This window comes from Poecile atricapillus, chromosome 2 (assembly GCF_030490865.1).
Source record: "Poecile atricapillus isolate bPoeAtr1 chromosome 2, bPoeAtr1.hap1, whole genome shotgun sequence".
In the NCBI taxonomy this organism is placed as follows: Eukaryota; Metazoa; Chordata; class Aves; order Passeriformes; family Paridae; genus Poecile; species Poecile atricapillus.
Window position 1 is genome coordinate 94,872,180 of NC_081250.1, and position 27,014 is coordinate 94,899,193.

The 27,014-nt window shown below is 40.6% G+C and overlaps 1 protein-coding gene across 3 annotated transcripts in view; it reads left to right on the forward strand.

The window, feature by feature from the left end:
• The window catches only part of ZNF516 (zinc finger protein 516), a 102,169-nt gene that overhangs the window by 36,885 nt on the left and 38,270 nt on the right, over nucleotides 1–27,014 (forward strand). For all 3 annotated transcript variants that reach the window (XM_058832400.1, XM_058832401.1, XM_058832402.1), the window contains exon 2: nucleotides 5,578–7,599. In XM_058832400.1, coding sequence (XP_058688383.1) covers nucleotides 5,703–7,599 — 1,897 coding nt within the window. In that variant the 5' untranslated portion in view covers nucleotides 5,578–5,702. The remainder of the gene's footprint in view (nucleotides 1–5,577; nucleotides 7,600–27,014) is intronic.

Consider the following 27,014-nt stretch of genomic DNA (forward strand, 5'->3'; position numbering starts at 1 on the left):
TCTTTATATGCTGCAGAATGCCAGAATTTCCTGCAAATTCAGGTGCAGGCTTACTGTTTGAAGATAAGCTTGTTTCTTCTGTGCTCTGGTGTAGTCTGTGGTCCATAGCCTGGTGGTATGGTCTGTAAGAGGCATTTGGGTAGGACTGGTGTGTAAATAAGGATGGCAGGATTGAGCCTTTACTCAGGGTGACGGACTGATGACCCCCGTGGGATGTGGCTGTTCAGAAGAAGCCGTACTCCCTCACAAAGTGAGGAGGAGGAGGAGGGCGTGCAGGTAGAGCAAGGCTGGTGTGTGTGGAGGACAGAGTCTGTAGCGTAGGGAGGAGGCATGGAGTGGGGAGAAAGGTCTCTGCGGTTCAGTGAGCTCGAGGGCTGGTGGAGCAGCTGTAAAATGTTCTGTCTTTTGTTCCCTCTCTTCCTGCACTTGGCCCTTGTCTGGTGTCTTTGCTCTGAATGGCAAAGCCTGTTTGGCTCTGAGGCAACCTGAGCCTTCTCAAATCGACAGAGAGCCTCTCTCCAGGTTGCTGTTCTTCAAAAGCACAACTTCCTCAAATTCACCTAGATATTTACATGCTATGTCCTAGCATTTCATCATCTAGAAGGAATTTCAGTAAGATATTTTTCCACAAGATCATGCCTCCCATAGGTTTTCTTATTTTTTGATTTTTTTAAGTCCTTGTTGCTCTTGGCAGAGGAACATGGTGGCGTGATAGCAGTGTATGTTCAAACCTCTTGGAGATTAGAAGAGCGATTATTTCTCCAGTGCTTTTATCTTTCAGATGAAACTTGAAATGCACCCAGACTGAAAGCAGTTTGTTTTAAAAGATACACTGTGCTATTTGAATAGGTCTGTGTAGCTTCCCAAATTGTATTTTCTTCTTTATTACTTACTGAAGAGTTTTCCCTTCTTGCCACTATAGTTCATGTAATGTGGTTTTTAAAATCATGTTTAATTGAGGAGAAATTTGAAAGAAATGTATAGTTTGCTTGTTCTGTGTTGGAAAGGAATAATTTTGTATGTGTTTCTCTGCACTGCACAGCATATTTGTATATAAGAAATGAATTTACAAGTATTTTCCAGTGTGGTATCTTTTGAATTCTTTTTTTCTTAATTTATTCTCCCCCCACAATTTTCCTGTGTTGTTTAATATCAATTTCTGTTTTTATTAATTGCTTTCCAAGAGGCACAAAAGGTCCTTAGGAGGCTCTGTCTTTCTCTGTGGGCAGTCCTCAATACCTGGTCCTCTTCCAGAGTGTGAAGATGAAGAGAAGAGTAATATGTATTTCAGAGTGCTCCTATGTTACACAGAGTGCTTTCTCCCCATACTTCTGTGCATGCTTCATTGCAAGGCTAAATGGAGGTCTTGCAGAAGTTGTGAGGATGATGCAGCCATGCAGCAAGGGTACCTGCTGAGCTGCCAGCAGGGACAGGCTACCATAGCCTCTGGGAAAGCTGTTAGATGATGGGGGAAAATATGCTGGGGCTCTATGGTTAGAACAAGTCACTTTGGTCAAATGTGCTTTTCTGAAGGGAAGCAACTCTAGCCAAGTTAGTTTTAAAAACCAGAGGAGTTTTGATGCCTAAATGTTTGAAATAGAGTAGATTCTGACAAGTACTTGCTTTAAGCATGTAGGAAAGCTTGTTTTCTCCTCGGGGGCACCAGGGGAATAAAAAAAGTTTGTATTTGTTCCCATGTGGGTCAAGGCAAAAAATCTAGTGAGGCAATGGTTCAGGAAGAAACCTTATAACTAAAATATTTGGCTGTGCAAAGGCATTTATTTCTCAGCACACCACCCTCCTGGTTTTGAGTCTCTGTTCATGTTTCCCTTCCATCTTGCTTTATATACCAAACTTGCATGTTAACAGTGATGATAAGTATATTTTAAAGGCTGTAAACACCTCATAGATAGTGGTCAGCTGCTTCTTATATGAACTGCTGATTCCTAGTTCAACAAAGCTTAATCTAGTTCCTATGCCCCTCAGAGTATCACAGCTCCCCCAAGTAGGTGGGTGACATTTGGCGTAGACTGCAGTGCCATTAAAACACACAAAATATTTTTAAAGACCACATATTATTTTATGGCTTGCATTCACTTTTGTTTTCTTATGGTTTGCCTCTCCGCTGGTGAGGATTTCTGTGCTGTGACAGAGGAATCTGCAGGCTGGGTGTGACTCTGCTATGGATTCTGTGTGATGAGCCAGTGCTGTGGAACTGCAGGGTGAGCTTGGACCAAAGCAGTGAAAAGCTGCTGGTTACCACCCAAAATTACTGAGAGGGGAAACACTTTCAGTAGCCTGAGGGTACCTGGAGGTGGCTGCATTCCATGCCTGGTGCTGATAGAGAATTATTTCAGAATACTTTAAAATTTGGAATTATTTCAAAATACAACTATTTTTATCATCACAGGCAGAAAGAAACAAATATAACTAGAGCAAAATTTTACACCTAATGAAGGAGTAACTGGTGTTCTTTGATTTACCAGTTGATGTATTCCATCCATTCTGCCATCTTTGATGTTCAGTAATTAATCCCGAGATAAAAATTATTAAGACAGAATGTTATTTTCTATTGTTAGGATTCTTTACAGGTGTTTTTTTCCCCTTATTTTGTAAGTTCAATCTTCTAAATTGAAGCTTTTTTCCAAAGTTGTAATTTTATTTAACACTTTCCAATGAACCAGCTTTGCTGTTCTGCGAAGAGACCCCTCTGGAATAATTACTTCTAAGTAGCCGCTCAAATAATAGGAGGAGGGAGAAGTGAGTTAGTTATATATTTCACCAAAGCCAAAGATTGACCTCCACTGTCACTCACAGTAAAGCAAGCTCAGATTGGGTGAACACCCTTCATCTCCCTAGAATTTTGTCCGTGGATTATCAAACTTGAAATTTTGTGAGTCTTACATGTGCATGGATCCGAATAATTCAAGTCTAGGAATACTTGATTTCAACTATTAAAGTCACATATTGAAGTGCATCGAGCCAGGTAAAGTAATAAAAATGAAAAAAAAACCCTCAATATTTTTGTGAAGACAATAACACTTCCATTAAGTATTTTAGACTAATAAAATTATTCAGTAGGTTTTAAGTCTGACATTTTTCCCCCTCAGGCCTAATTTGATGCAGGACTAGGGGGATCTCCTGTGAGTGGCTAATACCCTTCTTATAAGTAATGCTTTCTTCATAGCCTCATTTTCATAACTAAGTTTCATTAATGAAAATGCTATAAATAATTAAAGTGAAATATGTCAAGACTAAGGCCAGGGAATCTGTGGCCAAGTAAACAAAGGGACTCTGAAGCTTTGGATCTACATGTGCTTGGACTGCTGCATACAGCATTCTTGTCTAAGCTTGGCTCTTAAAGCGCTTTTGAACTTTCAGACAGGAAACACTGCAGAAAGTTGAGTTAAAATGGGCCCTACATTTTAAAACAAAAAAAAAGTCGTTAGTCTAAAAATCAGCCTGCCAGCAGAAACAGTATTCTCACTGGTGTAAACTCTGGAAGATTAAGACTGTGGAAAACATTGTATAAAAAACATGAAAAAATTTGTTCCCAAAGCTTCGTATTTTTTTTTTCTGAAATGGTGTGGAACATTTCAGAAGATGTTGCTTGCATATAGCATAGTAGACTTGAACAAAAACCTGGTATTTCTTTTTATGATTTAATGACTTCTAGGTTAAATCTTTGATTATAAGACAATATGGGTTGTTACTTGGCAGTTTTAGATTGTGGGTCAGATAAATAAGATGTTACTCTAAGTTGTTTCATCCACTGATGGGCATTATAAACTTGTATTTTCTGTTTGGTGTGTTTGTACCTTCTGGTGCAGCCACAACTTCGGTATCTGACATCCTTTATTCACCCAGGAGATTTCTTCTGAGTCTGTCCCTCAGTTTGATTTTAAATTACTTAATTTCAAAGACTATTTTAGAGTCTGTAGTTTGTAAACGTCCTGCTCATATGGACTTCTGAATTTGAGATATCGTTCTTTTTTCTTTTTTTTTTTCTTTTTTAATAATAAAAAGATGCTTCATTCAAGAAATGAAATTACTTTTGTAACTCATCCTTACATGTTAATGTCAGCGCTCTGAGGAAAACCTAGTTTGGGTTTGATGTTGTTTGAGGACTCCTAAGTGCTAAATGGATATTAGATATGCAAAAAATCCAGCCCAGAAATGAATGTCTTGTCGCAAATAAGAGGGCTAAGAGATTAAATTAAAATGCAATGAAGTTCTTCTCTAGCCTGTGACTGAGATGAGCATTGTGACAGTCTTGCATTTTGTTCAGCTCATGCTGGTGATGTGGTTAGACTGCTTATTTACGTATTGAAGAGATTCAGACGTGAATACAGTGAGAAATCTTAAAATTTGAAGCTGTAGATCTGTAGCTCTTTTTTGAGTCATAGATGTCAAGTGATGGATGTGAGAATATACAGTCTTGTTAGTGCTCTGCATTTTTTTAGCTACATTTTAAGAAGCTGATGTTTTCTTAATGTGGCAATAGATCAGTTCTCTTCATTAGAGAACGCTGTGTTCTTTGATCTTAGTCATGTGGTGTTTGTAGTCCTTAATGAGGATAGGAGGGGGGGAAGATTTTGTTTTACAGTGTAGTAATTGGAAAAGAAACAGCCTATGTGGATTTTGATCGTTGTTTTTTGCTGTGCAAAAGGTGCTGGTGTGTTTCGTCTTGTACTAAGATACTGACCTTTGCATTTATTCATGGAAAGATAAAAAAATATTTAAACTTTCATTAATCTGCTCTGTTAATCAGAGTTTTTTCTTGTTTTATTTGTTTGTTTTTGGTTAAAATTCTGTTTCATTGAGGTGGATGGTGGTGTCATTTCCTGTGTGTCATGTTGACATAAATCATTCATATTTGAGGTAATTTGATAGCTACGTTATCACTTTGCTTTGTTAGTGTGAGACTAAAATTTATACTTGGGGGGTTTTTTTGGTTCACTGTCCAGCAGGAAATAACTTTCAGTTTTCATGAGTGCTTTGTCAGGCACTGCATTCTTGTTTGCTCTGTAATCAAAGTACTGAGCGTCCTCAGCCCTTGCGCCTTTCTGTGCCTGCCACTTCAAGCACAGCCGAGCTGTCTGAGACACAAAGTAATGCAGTTGCCAGCAGGAATACGATACTTGCTAAAGTCTCTAGGAAAGCCTTTTATCTTTGGCAAGTAAGTATTTTACATGAAATTACACATGATGGTAAAGCCGCAGATTTAAAGTGTAATAACCCCCACAAGAAATGTTTTCCTCGTTTAAGGTGTATTTTTAGCCACTTCTGCCTGGTTTTGAAACAAAAAATATTTTTAAAGTTTGAACTTGGTTCAAGACACTGGTGTCAGCATATGGAAATGAGTATTTGCTCTTTTATGGATTTTACTTATTTAGTAATTATGCTTGTCATAGAATATCAACAAAAAGAGAAACTACTGCCTTTTGGTGCAATAGATTGTCATATGGTGTGCTTCTGAGTGCAGAGTGAGTGATGGAAGCCGTTGAATTCAAAACACGAATAGGTTTGAATATATTTAAGAATCTGTACATTTGTATGATTTCGTTCTCGTTTCAGGTGATCTATGCCATCCGCTTACAGAGCACACAGAAGTACATCGGTGCTGTGGACTCTGCGGAGCAGCTGAAAGGAGAAACGCTACCCTGAGAATGAAGCAATAAAACACCTCTCTGCAGAACCGTATGATTGAAAACGCGGTCCAGCCCTCCTCTGCTGCCGGACATGCTTTTGTCCTCCTGCCCTGCTTACCCACTGTTGCAGTAATACAGATGGATCGTAGCAGAGAGGCAGAAATGGAGTTACGGAGATCCTCCAGCCCTGGCAAGCTAAGCAAGAATGACATGGATGCTGACAAGACCATGTGCCACAGCTGTTGCATCTGCGGTAAAAGTTTCCCTTTTCAGAGCTCCCTATCACAGCACATGAGGAAACACACAGGTGAGAAGCCCTACAAATGCCCTTACTGCGATCACAGAGCTTCCCAAAAGGGCAACCTGAAGATTCACATCCGCAGTCACAGGACAGGCACTTTAAGTCAGGGGCACGAGGCAGAGATGGGAGAGGCGCAGCTGGGGGAGATGGGCGTTTCAGAGGGCCTTGGTGGGTGCACCAGCCCCACTAAAAGTACATCTGCCTGCAACAAGATCTTGAACGGTACTGCTCAGGTCGATAGCAGCAAGATCTTGTTGAGAAGCAGCAAGAAGGAGGTCACAGAGATGGCACCAGCTGAGGAGGATGGCAAGCTGACCTCTTACCAATGCAACTTCTGCAAAAACAAATTTGAAAGGAAGAAGGACCTGGAGCAGCACCTGCACCAGGTCCACAAACCGTTCAAGTGCAGGTTGTGCAGTTACATGACCCTGAGGGAGGAGACGCTGTTAAACCACATAGAGAAAGACCATATAACAGCTCAGGTCCCCAATGGGGAGACCTACACCGAGAACTGCAAGAGCGAGCTGAATGCAGGCGAGTTCCCGTGTGAAGTCTGTGGCCAGACCTTTAGTCAAACCTGGTTCCTGAAAGCTCACATGAAAAAGCACAGGGGGTCATTTGATCACGGGTGCCATATTTGTGGCAGGAGATTCAAAGAGCCCTGGTTTCTCAAAAACCATATGAAGTCTCATGGCCCCAGGTCTGGGAGCAAAAACAAACCAAAAAATGATTTGGAGCTGATTGCCACTATCAATGACGTGATACAAGAGGAGACAATTGTGACAGGCCTATCTCTATATGAAGTTTGCACCAAGTGTGGAAATCTGTTTACAAATATGGAAAGCCTGAGAGTGCATAATGCTGTTCACTATCGTGTGCAGCTGGGCAGCACCGGGGATAAAGCTGAGGGTTTGACTGATGGGAGCCTGAGCTCCTCGGTAACCAAGCAGTTTTTCTTGCAGTGTCTCAATCTACAGCCATCTGTAGGGCTGGATAGAGTTACGAGAGGACAGTCTGGGAAAAGAGTAGCTGAGCTGGATCCGGTCAGTAGCTACCAAGCTTGGCAGCTGGCCACCAAAGGAAAAGTAGTAGAGCCCTCAGAGTATGTGAAGTATGTGGGATGGGATGAGGCCCTGGCAGATGCAGACGTGACTTACGACAAGGATAAGAGGGAGTATATCCTTGTCAACCAGGAGAAGCGCAAGCGAGACCAGGACTCACCCAGCAACCCCAAGAAGAAGAGCTGCACCGGTGGGCGCCTGGAGAAAACTGGCAGTGTCCCAGCGGGGGAGAGCTGCCCGCTTGCCCCGGGGGATCTGGACTATCGCCCTGCCTCACGGCAGAGCCGGCGGGCCGCGCAGAACAAGTCCACCGAGTGCTTTGAGTGCGGGAAGATCTTCCGCACCTACCACCAAATGGTGCTGCACTCGCGGGTGCACCGCAAGGAGCGGAGGAGCTGCAGCGAGGGCGGGACAGCCGCCCAGCCAGACCGCTACGGCTCCAGCAGTGAGGAAGGGGACTCGGGGTCCGTCAGCGGGCCCAGCACCCCTGGCTCTGCATCCGCCCTGGAGGACTCAGCTGCCTCTGGCCTGGGAGAGGAGGGGGCTGAGGAAAGCTCGGAGGAGGGAGCAGCCAACCCCTTGCTAGGTAAGATCGCTCCCAGCTTTTCCTTAGTAATTGTTGCTGGTCCCTGTGTCTCCTGGTCTGGGACACAGTGATGAGCAGAGGGAGAAATACGTGACATCATGTGAGAGGTTTCACAGGTCCTGTGCCAGCTGCTTGTCTTACTGTGGCAACTCGTTTCTGGTGCAGGTAATAAAAGCGAGATGACATTTTTGTAATGGGCTGGTGAACTTGTATTTTGATGAAGGACACCTGAGAAGCATTTTAGTTGCCTATAGCAACACTGTAGAGTAGGGCAGTGTTTTCCCTGGATATCTTGGGGGCTGCTTTTCCTCAATTTATGGGTGTCCTGTGCAGTGTTAGGCCTGCAGTGTACAGGTGTAGCCTGCATAGCATAGCCCCAAAGCACATAGAACTTGTTAAGCGCCAGCGTGAGAGGAGTCTCTCTCCTCTTCTCCGCTTCACTTCCCAAATTGTGTTTATAACTCCAAAGGCTATAATTAATCTCTCTGGATTAAAGCGGTCCTTTGAGCCCAATGCTACTAAATGGAACAAATTATTCTCCAAATAGCAGCAAAGTAAATATTTAAAAGAACACCATTAAGCACTTTCGTATCTTTTTTTTTTTAATCCTTTATTTTTGTTGTTCACCATGCTTTGTTTGTAATACCCTTTTAGAAATGTGAGATTAACCATTCTTTCCTTACTAGTCCTTCTGCTGTTTTTTGTTTGTTTTCTGTTTAGTGAACAAAACCGGTTTCCTCTCATTTTCATTCCTTTTGTTGTGAAGAACATAGTTATCTATAGAGTTAAACTCATTTTCAAGACCATCATGGATGAAGTAATCTTCACCATTGTGGAAGAGAGTGGGTTTATTCAATTACCTTGCTCTTTCAGCATATTATATAACATTGCCTTTTCTCCTGGCTTCAGACCCCACAGCAACAAAGCAACATTTTCCAGAATTGTGAATTGCTACATGTTTTTCATAAATTTTTGAAGCAGTGTTCGATTTATTCAAATTGATCCAAGAACACCAATTTTTTTATGCTTTTTCACTTTTCCATAAAAAAACAGTTCCAAGAAGTCTAGTGACAAGCTAGATTTTTACAGATTCTTAAATACTTGCAGTATGATTACTGAACGTTTAAAAGATGGGGAATTTGGCTTTCCCATCTTCTGTTGGATTCTTGAACACTTGTCTTTCTTTATGGGTACATGCCTACTTTGTGTGCAAGTCCATCAGCTGCCACCTGAAGCACTTGGGCACAGCTGACACAAGGTGTGGTGATAAAGTTGCAGCTTTGTCTAGAGTTAAATGGGGCTGCCACGTTTCAGCAGTGTAATGTACAGTGCTGCGATAGAACTGCTGTGATGGAAAACCATCTCTCTGGAGATGGGCTGAAAACAGCACAACACTTCTTCATATGAGGTTCAAATAGGAAAACTGTTCTTACATGCTTTCCCTTTTTTATTTCTAACAAGAAGAGTTGTTTCATATCTTTGCCTGTTCTGCTTCTTGCCCCGGCTCAGGCTTTGAGCCTTTGTTGCAGGAGTGAAAGGGGAGAGTTAGAGTCATGCAGCATTTTGCTCATGTAGGAATTAAAGTTACTGGCTTAACTGATGTCAGCAACTAGAAACTCACTTCTTTGCGTACTCACTTCTTTGGTACTTTGCTTTAACTGTAAAGAAGCAGCAAACTGATGGGCCTGAATAAAGGCACATTTTGGAAAAGGGATATATTTACCATGATGGGCTGGGAGGGTGGCTGCTGCATTTTATATTTGCTAACATCACAGCTGAAGAGCTAATCAAGTATTTAATTGGCTAATGAGAAACATTCCAATGCAAGAGAAATGTTGCCTATTAGTAGAGGTTATTTAACTCAAATCACTTTCTCAATGAAGGGAACATTTTTTACTAGTGATTTTTTTTTAATTTGAAAGAAAGTTTAAGGGTTTTTTTTGCTTACTTGTTTTGTTGTGTTTAAAAGGAGTTTTCATAGGTAAATGTTCAAGACTGAAGTTTTCCAATTGTCTCTTTTTGGTATGCAGGTTTATTGGCAGTGCCTTGGTATTGTGTACTAAGGAACTGGGGTCCTTCTGTCCAGCAAGCTGTAGGATTAATTTTACTTTTTTGCAGATTCTGTCGTAACTCAAGGTTTTTTTCCCTTTCCCCTATGAACATTATCTTAAGGTGTATGGAATATAGGCCAGATTCTTCCCTCATTTATGTGCCTGCAAAAATGAGGTGTTCTGGTATGGCCTTGAAGCACATTTTGTCCTAGAACTGCTGTAGTTTGCTATCCTTTGCTGCAGCTCTTTTTTAGTTACTCTTCAGGTGAAGATTTTCCAGAAAGAATTGAGCTCCAGCCTCATGGACAGGCTTCCTCCACAGTGGAGGCAGACAAGCAGGGCTTTCAGTTCCTGTTCCTGAAATTATTTCTACAGCACTTTTTTTACTTAGGCTGTAATCAGGAAAATCTCGTGCTACTCATAAGGTTATACAATATCCGTTGGGGTTTTTTTTTTTTTTCACTTTCCTATCTTTACTCTTTCTTTCCCCCTTTGACGCATTACTATGTTATCCTGTGTCAGAAAAGGGCCTTGAGATTGCCAAGTATTGAATGTTGTGGCCTTGACTCGGCTGAAAGTATTTCTTTGTGCATTTAATTCTTAATAATTTGAGGAGTGCTGTTGAAACACGGTGTCTTGCAGCAGGGAAGCTGGCAGGGCACCTCTGTGGTCACTTAGGTATGGGGGCTGAAGGTGGCAGGAGCAGGGAAGTATTGGCAGGGCTCGCTGGGAGAAGAGCAAGAATTGGGGTTGAGAGCCTCCAGGGCAGGCACGCCTTTGTTCTTAACATGTCGAATAACATCATGATTTCTCAGGCACCACGGTGTAGTGTTGCAGACCCAGTTTATCAGCTGCCGGGGTAAACTGGCTGACTACAAAGTGTACTTCATCTGGTTGGAGGGAGGGTAAAAACAAGTTTTCTAGAGTTACACTTAGTGTACTGTGTGATACCTATCATGCAGAGCTCATGCATGAAGTATTTGTGCTTTGTGTGGCAGCCATGTGGGAAGAGGTGGCTCAGAGGACGTTTGCTTTGTTGAGACCAGATTTTGAATATTTTTGAGGTGTTCCTGTCCCAAATGATTCTTCATTTTTATTTATTATTCAAGCCACTTGCCAAACTGTACCTGAATGTCCACTGAGTTGCGTCCAAAGTTGTGTGAACCGTCTGTAGGTTGTTGCTCACCTCCTCCCCAAACTGAGGTTGGTTTTTTTTTCATGATTTTCATTTTTCCCTGAAAAGAACCCCAAAGATATGACTGAGAGAGTAGAGAGGAATTATATATGTGTTGATAAAAGTGAAAGGAAAACACTATTTTTATAATCTGTCAGCCTCTCACCTAAAATGTAGTTTTAGATATATCAAAGTGATTTGGTGGTTAGTATTTTTAAGGCATAAGCCCCTTAATTTCCATGGTGGTTTTAGCGGTGAAGGTGTTCAGGTTTGTTACATTAGGCTCTATGTCAGTCCTGAAATGAAGAAGGAAGAACAATTTTTGAGTCTGTGGCTGCTGTTGGCAGGTGGAAAGATGAGAAAAATAAGTGAAAAGGATTTAAATACCTCTTTATACTTGGCAAGTATGTAGTAAAAGCACAGACCTGAGATAGCCCATCCAGTGAGGAGGTATAAAGGTGGTACTTCTTCTTGCATGTAAGTGTCAGTCTGGGGTCAAAGTAAATGTTAAAATTTAATCTAGGAGGGGAAAACAAAGAAAAGAAAAAAGAAAAGGAGAGTTATCTAGGAATAAAGGAGAGGAATGCTGCTTATAGCATGGCAGTGTCAGGGAAGAACACCATGGAAAGGAGAGGATGTATCACCTTGGAATGCTGTTTCCAGTGAAAACAGTCTTGTCTCTTCTATTTTAGAATAGACATTTTATTTCTATGTTTTCCTTTATCTCCTGCCTCTGTTCTCCCTTCTCTTAGTCTTCTTCTGTTGGACTCATCTGATTTTTTGAAATGCTTTAAGTAGAGACTGATTCTCTTGTCTTGGACACATGTTGTTTCTACTACACTGGCCACTGCAGGAAGGGGCTGACTGTGAGTGAGGACTCTTGTACTGGGCCCTATACCAATACTGCTCTCAGCCCAAGAAGCTCATGGCCTGACTGAGGTGGACACAAGACTGCAGAATATAAAACAACTCAAAACAGTGAATACAAAACAGTGCTGTGTGTCTGTGTTTGGTTTACATCAGGAATCAGTGGTGGCGTGGTGGGAGCTACTTAGAGCATGAGCACCGTGAAGGAGTGGGATGAGGTGGGAGTGAGGTGTAGGCTGGAGAGAAAAGAGAATGGGGGAAGGCAGAGAGAAGCAGGATCTCAGTGAAGGGATCTGAGCCCCATGATGAGGTTTCAAGGGGGATAGGGGGCTGAGGAGAGGTGTGCAGTGGCATTGGAGTTCAGACCCTCCAAGGCAGTGCCAGCATGCTGGGTGACTTGCACTGAGGCTGTAAAGGCTCATGGTGTGCTGTGGTCAGGTGGGTGACTCCAAGAGGATTTCCATGTGAAAACCAGAATGTCTGGACCTCTTCTTTGTCTTTGTTACATTTTAAAAACTCTTAGAAGAGCACGGCCAGAGGCTGATTTAGTATCTTTTTTAGTAAACTGAAGAAAAGATGACTGCCTGTGAACTGTTTGCAGGTTATACAGTCTTGGGGATGTAACACATACCATTTATCCCAGGCCTGTTATATGAAAATCCTATATATAAACTGGAATACTTGAATGGAAACATAGCATTAGCAGGTCCTGTGGAATAGAAACATAACATTAGCAGGTCCTGTGGAAGAAGAGTAGGGGAACTTTATGAAGCATAAATTTGGACTTTGTTTTGCTCAGATATGAATTATAACAAGTCCAAGAGCTGGAACTTTATTGAAAAGTTCATATTTTCAGAAGTCTTTTGATGTAAAATAATGCAAAAGTAAAAGTTGTTTAGAGTTGCTTTAATATTTTAGTAAAGCAGCAGGGCTGTAATTTGTGGGAGGATAGCAACAGTAAGAATAAAACAGCTAACCAAGTGAAATTAGAAAAATAAAAACGTATAGTAATTCCAGAGAACAGAGCTAGTTCTAGTAGATGTTTTCTGGTGCTAGCATGAGTGTATGGAACACTGCCACTATCCAGTACCAGGACTTCATTGTTCTTACATGAAAAAGTGTTCCTCTGTGTGCAAGGGGAGGTCTCTCCACTATGTAAAAATCAAACATTTTTACAACATATCTTGATTAATTACACTTCAGATGCTTCACATGCCAGGCACTCACTGTAAATCCCACAGTATCGTGCTGCTAAAGGCAGTGCTCTTGGGACATTTTACACCAAATGATATCTTGTTCTATATGTGCAGTCTTTAAGTATGTGTGTTGTTTAGCATATTTAGTTTGCTGAAGGAGCATATAACAAATGGTAGAATGTTTCAATGCTGGACAATTGGTAACTATTGCCCCAGGCTTCCAAGAAATAAGGCATTTTCATGAGGGAACAGTGTCTCAGAACTGTGAAGATAAGAGTGTTATGCTGCGATTGCACCAGTTAATCTGGGCATTGCTGAGGGGTGGTTGTTGGAATATAAAACCCTTTCAACTTGGCAACTCAAACTAATTCTTTGGATTCTTAACTCTGGTAAGATCAATGAAACTCTGGGACATCTAAAAGGTGATTAAAACCTCCCTTGGCAGGTGCACCTCACACACATGAAGTTGCTTGTCCTTTCTGTATTTTAGGCTGATGGTGGGAGCTATGCTTCAAGAAACCCAGTTGCAGGAAGTGTTTGATTGGAACAGGGCAACAGTGCTTTGGTATAAAGCAGCCTGTACCCTTTAATGCAATCCATTAACCTGACATCATACTGAGTAAGGAACATGCAACGATTGCTCTGCAGGAATCTTAGATAAATTCCACTGTGTTCCTGATTACCATGCTTTGCTCTGCATTACCAAGGTCTGTTTTACTCAGTCCCATGTAAGATGAGTGGCCAGCAAGAGCATTAAATATCAGTTCACGTTCCTCTTAAAATGGGGCGTGGTGCTGAGGAACAGATAACACAGTCTGCTCAAGTCAGAGTTAAGGATTGCTCGCTGAGCTTGGGATACTTGAGTAGATTAATGACTCCTCATGACAGAGGTTGCCTTTATTGTTGCTCAGAGACAATTCCTTATGCAGCATTTTGAAGTTATTAGACTAACTGTAGCACTACTTTTACTCCTTGTAAAAAATTTGGTGACGGTGTTAAGTGCAGAAGAACTTTGTGCTTGTCAAAGATACTTCTGCTGTATTTAGCTTTGATTGTTAGTGTTCCTTTATTTTCAGGTTACCATATGCAATAACAAGTGACACAGTGAGATAGAAGTATTATTTAGGGAGTTTACTGTAGCTGTACTTCTGTAATATGAGTGACCAAAACACATCTCAGCTTGGAAGAAAAATTGTGCAAGATGCTAAGAGAGAGATAGCTTTACCCAGCCTTCATTTTATCTCTTAGGAAGCAAGGGAAGTGAGTGTGGTTTCTTAAAGGTAGGTGATAGGAGGATAAGCTTTGCCCAAGATGATTTCTTCATACTACTGCTTTCACAGTTTTGGAAATGTTGTCCCAGGAGCTGTTTCAAAGGATTGCTTGTTTTGTCTTGTCTTTGTTTAGTCCTTCCTGAGCTGTCAGTCAGCATTCCACACTTACCATATGCTAGTATTTAAAAAAAATAAATATTTCCTAGAGTGTGGAAAGCTATTGGCCATCTTGGTTTCAGTTTGTGCATTCAGAAATACCCCTTTATGTTTAAGTCAGTTGCATGGGGCTTCCAGTATTCATACTAGGCTTTTAGCTCTTTTGTAAATATGATAAGTGTCTGCATATATGCACTTGGAAACGCATCTATAGAACCCCAGTTTTAACAAACTCCTCAATTCTTGACACCTGCCTTGGCCTTGCTGCCTTGTAAAAGTCAATTTAGCATCTCTGGTAATTCTTTGTACAGGATGTTTCTATTACATCAAACTCTAGTGTTGCAAATACTGCTTTGTGACATTTATAGTCAAAAGATCACATTGTGTAGTGCTTTTGTTTTCAAGTAGTTCCTGATCAGTGAGCAAGGACTGCCTTTACAGGCAGTGAAAATTGTGATGGTAGCATTTTAATGTGGTAGTTCCATGACCATACTTAGTGGGATTCCACTGATCTGTAAATGACTGCTAACGAGGGGCTTGTATAAATGTCTTTAATGTTAAATCTTTTTGCTGTTCTTAACATTATGGTTCCGTTTCTGAGTCAGGTTTTCTTTTTTAGGGCATTAGGCACTCACAGTGGATGGGGTGGGCTGAGTCCTGCGGGAGCTGAAACGTGGGGGAGTCCCAGAGCTGCACAGGGTATAAAAGTAATGTGTGGTTGAGCCTAGCATTGGTAGATAATTTGTTTTCTGCAGGTGTGTTTTACAAATACAAGTTTTACTAGGTCTCACTTGACTTCACTTTATTACGTTTTAACCCAGTAGTCTCATTCAAGCACTGGATTACTTTACTGTGAAAGGGCCTGACCGTGGTACCAGTTGTACCAGTAAAAGTCAAGAGCAACTTTGCTGCAGTTAAGGGAACCCTTTATGATGGGAGCATCGGAGGCTTTTCTTACTCTCAGTTTTCTTTTGATTGCCTACAAGATTGATCATCAGCAAGCCTGTATTTTTTAGAGACATGAAAAGCATATGGTGAATTTTATTGAAACTGTGGAGGAAAACTTGAGTTTTGCATTATAATTTTCAGTGCCTTAGGCCCTGAATGAGACTTTCGGATCCTTGTACTTGGTGCGTGATTGTTGCTATCCCGTATTTTGTAACAGACAGATAGACATTATTTTCAATGCCTGAATGGATTTGTAAATGTGTAGGGAACTTACTTTCATGGTGAATTTGTTTTTCTTGTTTATAGACAGCATGGGTTTGAACTGGAAAATTGCAGAATACTTTGGCCCTGATACAGCAACAGTTATAACTGCTGGCTTGATTTTAAGCATACGAGCAGTCAGATTGGAATCATTGTTAACTGCTTTGTTGAACCACTTGGCACCTAATGGCTTGAGATTAGAGAAGAATAGGGAAATCTTTCTTTTCTGTAATCAATGCCAGTGTAAATTGCATATCCTGAAATGCACCGTAGCATGCAAACTTTACAGGGAATAAGGCTGGGGAGGAGTAAGTCAGAGTTGTCTTTTGTGGATACTCTGTTGATGGATTCAGTTACGCTTTAGCAATGCTGAGGGCAAAAATCCAACCCTTCATCCTTTTAAAGTGCAGAATCTCTATTGAGAAAGTGTCCATGTGAAAGACAAAAGTACTCGCTCAGTTGATGATTATTGTAACTTTGATACGGGTGCTTACTTAACATGGATTTAGAGCATGAGATACTCATCCTTGTACAGGACCCATGGGGGAAGATCTGCCCTCCTGCTTTCAGAACTTTGTTTTCCAGGTTGGTAATCTCAAACCTCAGTTATTACTTCATTATCTCTGTTATTTCAAATAACAGAAATACAAATACCCATAAAAATGTTTGTTTTTGTCATATAACAGGTATAAAGCTAAAAAGTTTAGTTTTGTTTGGGAGACAGAAGTTAGGATTTACTCCAAGTCAGATCTCCCTTTTTTTTTTTTTTTTTAATTTTTTTTTAAAGGATGCAGAATCACAGATTTTATTTATTTATTTAAAGACTAAATTTAGGGTTAGTTTGTAATATAAGGTACTCCCAGACCTTGTGTTTCTTTGAGATAACAAATTCATCAGGCAGTTGAAGGCATCAGCTACACCTAACAGCACTTCAGAGGTGTGTGTTATCTTAGGATAGCATATGTCTTGTGATGTCTTATTGCTTAAATAGCATTTGAGGCAAGCTGTTGTCAGCAGAACCTAAATATTTGACCAGGGGAAAAAAGCATAACCACAAGGGAAATACATGGGTTCTTTGGGAAATGTGAACCTCAGGTCTAAAGGGCCTTTTTTTTTTTTTTTTTTTTTTTTTTTTTTTTTTTTTTTCCCCCCCTCACCTCTCTTTTTGTGAAACATTTTCTGGGTGTTTTGACAGTAGAGGTCTTTCACCAGTGTCATGATGGTGAAAGACTGGATGCAATGACTCAGGATGATAATGGGATATAAAAGACTTCATCTCTTCCTATGCCTGCTGTACCCCAAGGTAGTGGAGCAGATGCTGTGTTTCCTTGTTGCCTTCTGCATGTTTTGGTAGGTGTGTGGTAGCACTATTGAACCAGGGGTATGATCAGTTTTCCATGATTTAGCGTTTATTCAGTAGGTAGTAAAGCCTTTTTTTACTAGATAACAAAGCAAACAGATCTGTCTCTTCCCTTAAAAGAGAATTCAGGAAGTACAGCTTACACTGCACATGGAACATATTAATCCTAAACCCCTTATAATACTTTGCAGAAGTTTCTTGTCCTTGCACATGTCTGTATCCACATGCACAGCAATTTCCCAAGAATGTCTTAACCTTAAGTACTGTTGAAGCCTGGAGAAGCCTTAAAAATAGCCAAACACAGAATGACAAGTGAAGTTGTAACAGGAAAAAATTAATCTTTACTTGGATTGTTCTGGGACAACAAAATGGGTGCACATAAGTGAGGATCACTTACTTGCTACTGTAATGCTAAATATATTTGACAGGGAAGCCTCACTGCTGTTATTTGTGTGGAAGTAGGGAGTGTTGTGCTTTTCAAAGTTTAATACACACAGACATGACACATCAGTTATAATTCAAACATAATAATACAATTTTGCAAGTTATTAGGATTTTTTATCTTAGGTGTTATCAGAATGCAAATGTCTAATACTAAGGCTTATAATGGAAATAAAGTGCTATTAATTCATAATGAAGTTTTTATGTGCCAAGTAAGATTTTATGCTATACTGACCTTTCTTGGTCAATTCTATTAGAGCAAGATTGTGTTAAAAAAAAAAAAAAAAAAAGGATCTTAGAATATATTCAGTAAGTTGAAATACTGACTTCACTCAACCAAGGCATCATGTAAAGTACTCTTCATAAAGTATTTACTCAAATTCCAGTTTTGCAACTTTCTCTGAGGTCTTTAGAAGCCAAAAGGAAAGAAACCTGATACCTAGGGAGGAAAGGAAAGTTGGAAAGGGCCAAAATCATAATGTAATTAAAAAGTCCATCAAGCAGAAATAGGTTTGAGAAAAGAAAGACAAAAATTCAGAAACTGTGTGAATTATGTAACAAGTACAGATAAATAGATGTAAATGGTAAAGAAATGATGCATTACTATCTGAGGTGCATCCAAATGATCTAAACAGCTTCTTCTCTCATTGACAGTTCCAAGCAGATCTCTGCTGCTGACAGCTCTCCAGAGATGCCTGTCGCAGTGGGGAGTGGGAGCCGTGCTAAAGCACAAGGCAGCAATGTGGTTTTCTGCAGTAACTGCCCTGTCTGTGGATTTGCTTTCTGATGTGCACGTGTTTGATTGTATTCATGGTGTCAAGATTACCTCACAGCGTATACTCTGTAGGATAACCAATCTGTATTTTTTCTGCTGAGGGTCCCAGCTGGGAGTGAGCCAAAGTGCCATTTCATGATGTATCCCAGTGTTGCTGTGGGCAAGCCGGGCACTCAGGCTGGTGCAGCCGAGAGCTGGGTGATGGATGGGACCTAGCTGGGGGTACTGTCCTTTGATGCAACCATCACATGTTTGTGAGCTTGAAGGAAGTGATAGAAGAATTTGTCTTGAAGGGTCGGGATTTCAGGCTCTTGTCAGCTGCAAACCATAGGTGGTTTACGTAGGAGTGGGAAGCCTTAGGAACAGCCTTGGAAAAAAGTAGAATCAATGTCACAAGGGAGTAAGCTGTAGGTAAAAGCATGCTGTGTTTGCATAAATGGTGTCACAGTGTTGGCTTACTAATTGGCTTACTATGCCCTTATCCATGAGGATAGCCAAGGCTTGGAGCAGCAGGTGCCAGGGAGGTTGGCACACTGTGGGAATTCATCCTATGTGGTCACAGCTGGCATTTGGGAACAGACTACTGTTGAAAGGAAGGAAATAAGTGACCACGGAGAAAAAGCGTAGCATCAAAGAAGAAGGTGATCAGTGTCATCCTGCTCACCTTAGGAGGTGGGAGTGAACTGGGGAAGGAGGTCACACAGTGCCTCTGCTGCAGCCCTGTGTGAGTAGTCCCAGTGTCTGAAGCTGTGTGCAGCAGCAGAGAAGGTGAAAGAAAAGCAGGTAAAGTTTCTTTCAGGTCCTGAGAACAGTAGAAATGGAAAAGAGATGGAGGAGTGATAGGGAGACATACTAATGAGGGATTCCAGTTTGGTATGTTGCATTTCTTAATGTCTCACCTGGCAAATCACAAGGATAATGATGTTCCTTTGTACCTTTTCATTTGAGTGCTGTGGCAGGAGATAATTGTTATATTTGGAGAAATACTTAGAAAGAAAACATTTGTACCTCTATCTCTGTTCCACTTTCCTGGTGTGTGGGGAAAAGAATTAAATATATTTTTATCAAAAGTGTTATTGAATGAAAGATTGAAAATGATAAATTGCTGGACTATGAAAACATGATTACTTAAAACTGGTGTGACTGGACCTCTTAGCTTAAATGTAGCATGTCATTTCAAAGGCACTAAAGCCAGATGGATAACTTGCCCCAGATGTTTAGATTCAGTGGAGCAATCACACATGGTGTTTTGAAAAAAGTTGCCTATACCCTAGTAATGGTATTTTGTGAATAATATTGTAATTTCAGACACATTTCTTTGCCTGTATTTTTCACACAAATAAATTGGCACCCGTGGCAAGCACAATGTTTGTCAAACTAGCTTCAACATCTTAATGTGCTGCTTTCTTGTTACGGTGGCTTGAAAATACTTGCTCTGTTTCTCTAATGGAATTAACAGCTTGTTGAGAGCTAAGGTTGTAAGTAGGATTCATAATCAGTTTTGTTTATGCAGAATATTTTATTTTCTGCCTTCCTTCCATTTTGGGGGGCATTTATATATTAACAGAACTTCCATTATCTGCTGCTGTTTATTCTTCACCCTTAAGCTACAGCCCTTGTTGTAGCATCACAATGTTGACCCTGAAACCAATTACTGTACGTAACATACAGAGGATGATGAGGTTTATTCTGCAGCTATTGTTTTCCAGTAGTCCTGGTGTACATAATTGTTGTAGTGCAGTAGGATAACTCTGTTTAAGCACTTTGTGACACTACCTGGCCAAAACCAGTAATAAAAGCAATAAAAAATAGACTCCTTTGCTGATCTCTTGTTTTACAGTGCCAAGAGCATGGCTGGGAAAGCTGCAGCATTCTTCCTGCATTTGGAGAGTCGGGATGTTCTCCATTAGTTTTGATGTCTGTCGCTTCCCTGGAAGTGAGCGCATGTGTAAATGGGATACAGATGTTTATGAAAGCTTAATTGTGCCTCTCTTTACTTTAAGCTTCGTTCTTAACTTGCTGTTCTGTTTTGATGCTCACCCTCCCACCCCAAAAGGCTTTTCCTGAGAAGAGAAGGGAAACAGTTTTCCCATTCCTCTCTTACTCAAGAGTTAATTATATTCTGCACTGTGATTACACCTCAGCAAAAGCTGAATGGAAAAAACAAGACTCCTGACAAAAAAGCGGAAGTTTTTAGGCAAGCTTAGATTTTCTGTTCTTTCTTAGGACTTGGAAGTCCTTACTGATTTCAGCCAAAGGAAGAAATCCCACCCTGAGGTTACATTTCATCCATGTGCTTTGTTTCTGAGAGAGCTTAAATCCTCATGTTTGGTTGCAGGTCGTTGACAGCCAACTTGGTTAAGTTGTCACAGGTGCAACTGTAGGCAGCCAGCAGGAACTGAAGAAACAGGGGTAATCCCACTTAGGAAATCCCCCAGTAGCTTGGTGCTCCTTTGAGGCAGAACACCACAAGTACAGTTAGTGGCAGTTAGGGGAAAAAAAGGAAGAAAAGAAATCCTCGCTCATGAATCAAAATTAAAGCGATACACTCTAATTTCTGGGGTTACCATGTTGTCACTGCTCTTCCTACAGTGTTCTTCTCTCTGGACTCCTGAAACCAAAGAAGAAATTGCTTGATCATTGACTTTAACTAATACTGTACTCTGGTTCTGGGATCCCAGATATGCAGTCAGACTGGATGAACCCGTTTAATTTTATTCTGCCGTATTTATTTTTGCTGTATTTATTTCTTTGTATGCCTTTGTGCCTGTTGAGTTTTCATGCTTTCACAATCAGCAGTGTAATCTCTTCCCTCTCTATTTGTGCTCCCCTAATACAGCAAAATGAAACAAGCTATTTTTGCAAGATGTCTGAGACCAAATTTGTTTATATTTTCAGATAAGCAATAACAAGAAAAGTCTCATAATTTTGGTGAATAACTGTAGCATAGATGATTTTTTTTTTTTTTAGTTACCTAAATCATGAGGTTATGAGATTGTCAAAATCTGGTTCTAAACTAGCAGGGCTTGTAACCTATGTTTGTGGAAGACAATTAATTGAGCAGATCCAAGACAATTTTGGTGTTTGTTGTTTTTAGGGTTTTTTTTTTCCCCAGAGAGGGAGCTTCCTGTCTTTCTAGAAAAATGGTCAGCTTTTCTAGGGAGGAAGAAGTATGTGAAATACATTATTTCATGTAATTAAAAAAAAAAAAATGCAGTAGTTTATCAGCTTCTGTCGGTTAAAAGAATTTTTTTTTTCTCTTTTTCCTTGTATCTTTGAAGGACACGGCTTAAATTTTCACAGAATTACATATATGATTTTTTTCTATTAGAAGGAGGCAGGGTCACAGTGTCACAGAATAATTTTCAAGTGGAAAGCTTGGTGAAGTCCCCAAGGGAAAAATAAAAGAAAAGTTTAAACAGGGATCAAAACAGAGAATTAAGGAGTAGATAATGGTATATCTGAGAGCTGTGAAAGTGTTAATGACCAAAATCTTCCAGAAGGATTTCCCACTGCATGTTATCATTTTCAAGCTTACAGCTGTGTCTAATTACCTAAAACTGATGTGCAGTGCAATTAATGCTGCATCTCAAGAGCCAGGTAACAGGGCAGCTGACCACCTATGTGAGCAAAAACCCCAATATCTGCTCAGTCTGGGCGTACAAATGCATGAGAAGCATACTCAGATGTTCACAGACCTTTGCAGGCCCAGCCTCTGAGCCAATGCCATTCCCTGCCCTCAGACTGGACACAGATGCATGGAAGTGAAAAAAGAGCAGAGAGAAAGCCAGTCAGTCAGGAGCATGGTGTCTAAAGTTCAGGGAAAACATTTCTAGATTCTGTTTCAAGCCATAAATAAAATAATCCAGCAAATAGTTACTGCAAAAATAGAAGCAATCTGACTTTTTAAAATTTCTGAACAGCTGATATCATGACCCTGTATTCTTTGTTATTTATGGAAATCTGTTACTTGCCAGACTGTGAAAATGGCTGCCTGCTTGTATATATATTATTTTTGAATTGCTTATAAGCCAGCAGCCACATTTTAACTAAAAGCTTAATAAAAATATGAAAGATGAAAAAGACAACATCTCTTTATTAATACCTAGATATGAAACTATTTCAATACTTTAAACATTCAAATAATTTGTGTGAAACAAAAAGGCTGGAAAAGCTTTCCCAAATAAATGACTGTCATCAAAGCTTCTTTCCATATAAGGCTCCTATTTCAGCTCCAGGCCTAGCTAAAAAGAACATAAATACATGATCATCACATAATTAATAAATTAGTCCCTTCTGATGGTGTAGTAATTTTACTAGGCTTTCTTTAAAGTGCAGTTAGTTATTTTCCTACATTATGAAGTTCATTTGAGCTTAAAATCTTGTATTTTGCTCTGCTGTTGTAAGGCCAAACTAATCTTAATAACTGATTTACTAAATGCTGCTGTTTGTATTTGCTTGTCCATGTCAAGTATCACATGGGCATTTTAACTAGCTGAGGAATTATGTGGAAGCGACAGAGTTAAGTGAGTGATAAATTACTTGTTTGCTATCAAATCTGTTTCCCTCTGTCTTGTTTTCACCTCACCGTGCCGCCATACCAACCGCTCAGCCAATTCAGCTGTAAATTTCTTAGTGGAAACTATTCAGTCTCTTCAACTGCCCTGTCTCCAAACCAGTATTTCAAACCAAATTCCAGACTTGCCTGGAAAAAGCAACCACTGACTGTGCATGTGCAAAATGTCTACAGCCTGACCACTACACACAAGCTGTTGAACAAGAGCTTGGTGTGAGAAAAATATTTTAAAGTGAGGATGGGAGTGGGATTGGGTTTTGCTGTTTACATACAGAAAGCATGAGAAAAGAGGCTCTACTGGTGTGTTCAGGCAGGATGTTAATTAGTTTCTGGTCAAAATGTGGCTCCACTGAGTTGGTGGAAAGGATGAGTGGCAGATTGTAAAAAGTCAAGTATAAGACCAGTATTACCGATCTTGGAGTCTGCAAGTCCGAAGTATGCAGCCTCCAGAGCTCAGTCAAAACAAACAAAATTTATCTCTGGGTAAGAAAAGGTGGAGATTCGCCTTCTTCAGGCTGGTTTCCTAACATGCTGAGTTGGGGAGTGGATAGCTTTTGGCAAGGAAAGTTTGAGTTTGTCAAAAATACTGTAGCATTTTTTTGCTTCTGTCAGACAGAAGCCTAAGAACTGTGCTGTCTACAGAATATGTACTACCACTTTGCCAAAGCCCAAACAGGTTTTTTGACAATCCTTATGCTTCCAGTATACCCTGACCTGTCTTATATGCAAAGAGAGTGCCTTAAGGCTGGTGTCTAGACAGAGCCTTGTATTTCAGCAAAGGGAATGAAAAGTAGGCTCTGATACCCCTAAATTTGCAGAGAAAGCTGTATTTTGGCTACCTGCCTCTCATATTTATTGGAAAAAATGGTCCATTTTTTGTTGATTCCTGGGATTTGCAAAGATAGGGAAGGCATTTCAGGTGTTGCTTGTCAGGATGTAACTATATCATGGTTATTTCAAATGCCACTGCTGAACTGCTGTTGTAAAGATTAAAAAGTGAGGCTGCTGTTTGTAGACAATCCTATTCCGTATCTCAGGCGTCATTGTTGTAAAGGATTATTCTGCCCTTACAAACCATACAAAGGCAGCTCAGTGAGCTTGACCTTAAATCTAAAATGAAATTATGATCTGTTCTGCACCCTGCAGTATGGATGGAGAGAGTCAGGATGGTGGTTCTTCAGGTCAGTCATGGTGAATTATAAGTAAATAAACAAGGCACCTGTTAGTAGGACTGTTTGTAGTTAGTTGATGCTTGTTTGTTGTATTAACGTTGCTCCAAATTTGAAAGGTGTGCTGCCATTTGCTACCATTAGAATTAATACCATCATGGTGTAAGTTACTTGGGTAATGTCTGTTTCATGGTTAATACAGTGTAGGTCATATTGCAAATCTTAGTTCCACAAACCACCAGTGTATTCATAAATATATTTATTCCTGGTTTATTATTTACTTATTTTACAAGTAACATCAAAACTTTGGTCTATCACACAAAGATTTTTATTCTTTGATTTTAGTTCAAAGTCACTTTATCAGGTTGAGACATAGTAGATGCTCAGTGGAAAATATCTAAGGGAGTGTGAGGCAAAGGCACTTCCCAGCCTTCAACTCAAACACTCTTAAAGCTTCTCAGGCTTTTAAGAGATTTAAGACTGAAACCTCAAGTTCAGATTTGCCTTATGGATTTTATTCTTGACAATAAATTGTACAAAGCAGGTATACATCAAGTGCTGTTTTGCTGATTCACAAAAAGTAGTGTCTTAGGTCTCAGAAAAATTCAGCTTTTGTTTTCAGATCATCTGCATTCCCCTATAACTGCTTGTATCATTGAAAATAGTTCCCTTTAAGTGCCCCTCTATCTTTCATCTGCAGCGCTCTACTGTTGGTGAACAGCAGGTTTAGAGTTTTGACTAATAGGCTGGGACTCAGATGGATGACCTCTATCAATTATTCATGATAGATCTGAGTAGCCAGTGTATAACACTGACAACATTCATACCTTTCTACTGTAATACGAACTGTAAACGATACAGTGATTGATAGACTACAGGTGACCCTTGGTCATTTTTATTAATTCCTGTTGCTGAGTTCTGCAACCTGTTTTTCATTGCTTAGGCTATGGAAGCTACTGTGTTTTTAAAAACTCCAGCTGTCCAGAGCTAGGAAAGGCTCTGAATTTACTGGTTTTTATCTATTTATGTTCTTCGGACTAATTCTCTTCCTTTTGAGGTTACTAGTTGTATCATCCAAGATTTCAGTGGGATCACAGCAGGCTTCTTGTACATATTTAGAATAGTATTAGATGATTGAAATAAAACACGTTCTGTGCTGTGCCTGATGGTGAGTAGAAGTGAGTAGAGCTATGGGAAAGGGAGTTTTCAACAAAAGCAGAGAAAGAGGTGTTCCTTGACCTTTGCTCATGGACTGCTTCTGTTTGTCTTGTAGGTTAATGCAAAAAGAAAGTTGAAACAATATAAGGGTTGAGGTGTTTTGCTTCTTAACTGCTGCCTAAGGGAGTTCCATTGTATAATCCTACATTACACATACTGTGCTGTGACGGAGCCTCAGATGCAAATTTAGCATTAAGAATAAGCTGAAGTTTTAAGAGCATTTAAATCAGTTTACTCAGGGTCTCACTGGAGAAAAGTTTTCTGAAGTCTAGAATGAGAAAAGACTCTTGAATTTTTAATTTCTTTTGGTTGTGGAGTACATTACATATAAGCACAGTAATTTGTGTTTCTGCAAATTTCTTTGAGAAGAGCTGTAGGTAAAGATCTGTAAAAACTTAGTTCTGCATTTAAACATGCTGCTTACCAGAAGTTCATAAAAAGAGCCTATTTAGAAGGTAAGAAGACAATTGAGTCAGACTTGGGAGAAATCAACACTGGCTTCTGTGCTGGAAGGCAGGAAGGGATGGAGGGGAGTCCTAGTTTGTGACAACATCCAAATGTAAGCAGAATTGGAAGATAAGCAAGAAATACCTGTTTCACAGGAGACTTAGATGGACTCTGTGTGGCAGGTTCTGCCAGTAGAGTTGCCTGTGTTAGGTGTGTTAGGCTTAGGGCAGTGTTACCCGGAGCCCTGTAGGTCTGGTGAAAGGGGACCCCAGGTGCAGATGCAATGCCAGCCAAGTGACACTTCCAGCTGGCTTTTGTGTAGAGGAAGGGCTGTAACAACACAAACAGCAGCCTTGCCACGGTATCTCCATCCTCTCCACCCATGCTGACAAATCCTGTGGGTGTCTGGTTTTGGCTGCTGGCATGGATGTAACCTTGGTACTCTTGGCATGAGGATCCATGCATTGACACCCCCTGAGATCTGTGAGCCAGGGCTTCTTAGTGAGGGATGACAGGGATGGTGGTGACTTGCTCTGTAGTGGCAGCTATGCCACAATTCCCTTGTGGGTGAGGGTGCTGTTGTACTTGGGGTTTGAGCAAGAGAGGAACAAGAAGCATTTGAAAACCTTGCCACCTGTGCTCTCAAGTTTGCTTCAGTTAGAGGCATTAAACCAGGAAATCTCTTCCCTTCAGCTTCATTCCAGGGGAAGAGCTGTGGCAAGCTGTTGCTTTATGCATTGCAGGCGTTCAGGAGACTGTACCTGGTGTGTTAGGTTACCAAGCAGACCTGCTGGCACACCTGAATCCTGATCTGTCTGGCCTCCCCCAGCAGCCTTAGAGTGTCAGGCACCTTTCCCCAGGGAACACCAATCCTCATGCTCTGCTCTCTTCTATTTGCTGTGGGTCTTCAGTGTAGCTGAAAGTAGGACTGTTCTCCACTCACCAGTCCACCTTAACAGAGCATTACTAGCCAACATATTTTGTTGATCAGTGTGATTCCAACTCTGCAGCAATATGTAGACTAACCAGATGGAGGCTTGTACCTCTTGTGATTGTAAAATTAACCAGAATCATTGATAGTTACGAGAGTGATGACGGAGACCCAGGCGCTGTCAGAACAATGTGCTTTGAGGCATGCTTAAATCTGTTAGGACAATATTTCATGTTGCTGCGTGCTCAGTACACAATTCTACAGCACAGCAAGGCGCGTACGCCCCACTCAGCTCTGAGGGTGGACAAAGGATGAAGATTATTCACTACTGAATTTGACTCAGCAAAGAAGGTGCAGATTCCACTCCATTCAGAGGCATAGCCAAGAAATTTCAGTCAAAGGTCTGTGTGACTGGATTTTTGTTTTTTTTTAATTTTTAAATAGGCCTAACTAGGATTTTCTGTCTGAATCAAAGTTTTTTAATTGGAACCTAGTGTGAGAACTTCCAGGCAATCAGTGAGAAATTTGTAAGAAACAGCTGGAAATAACAGTGGAGAAGGCAGTGCCATCTCTA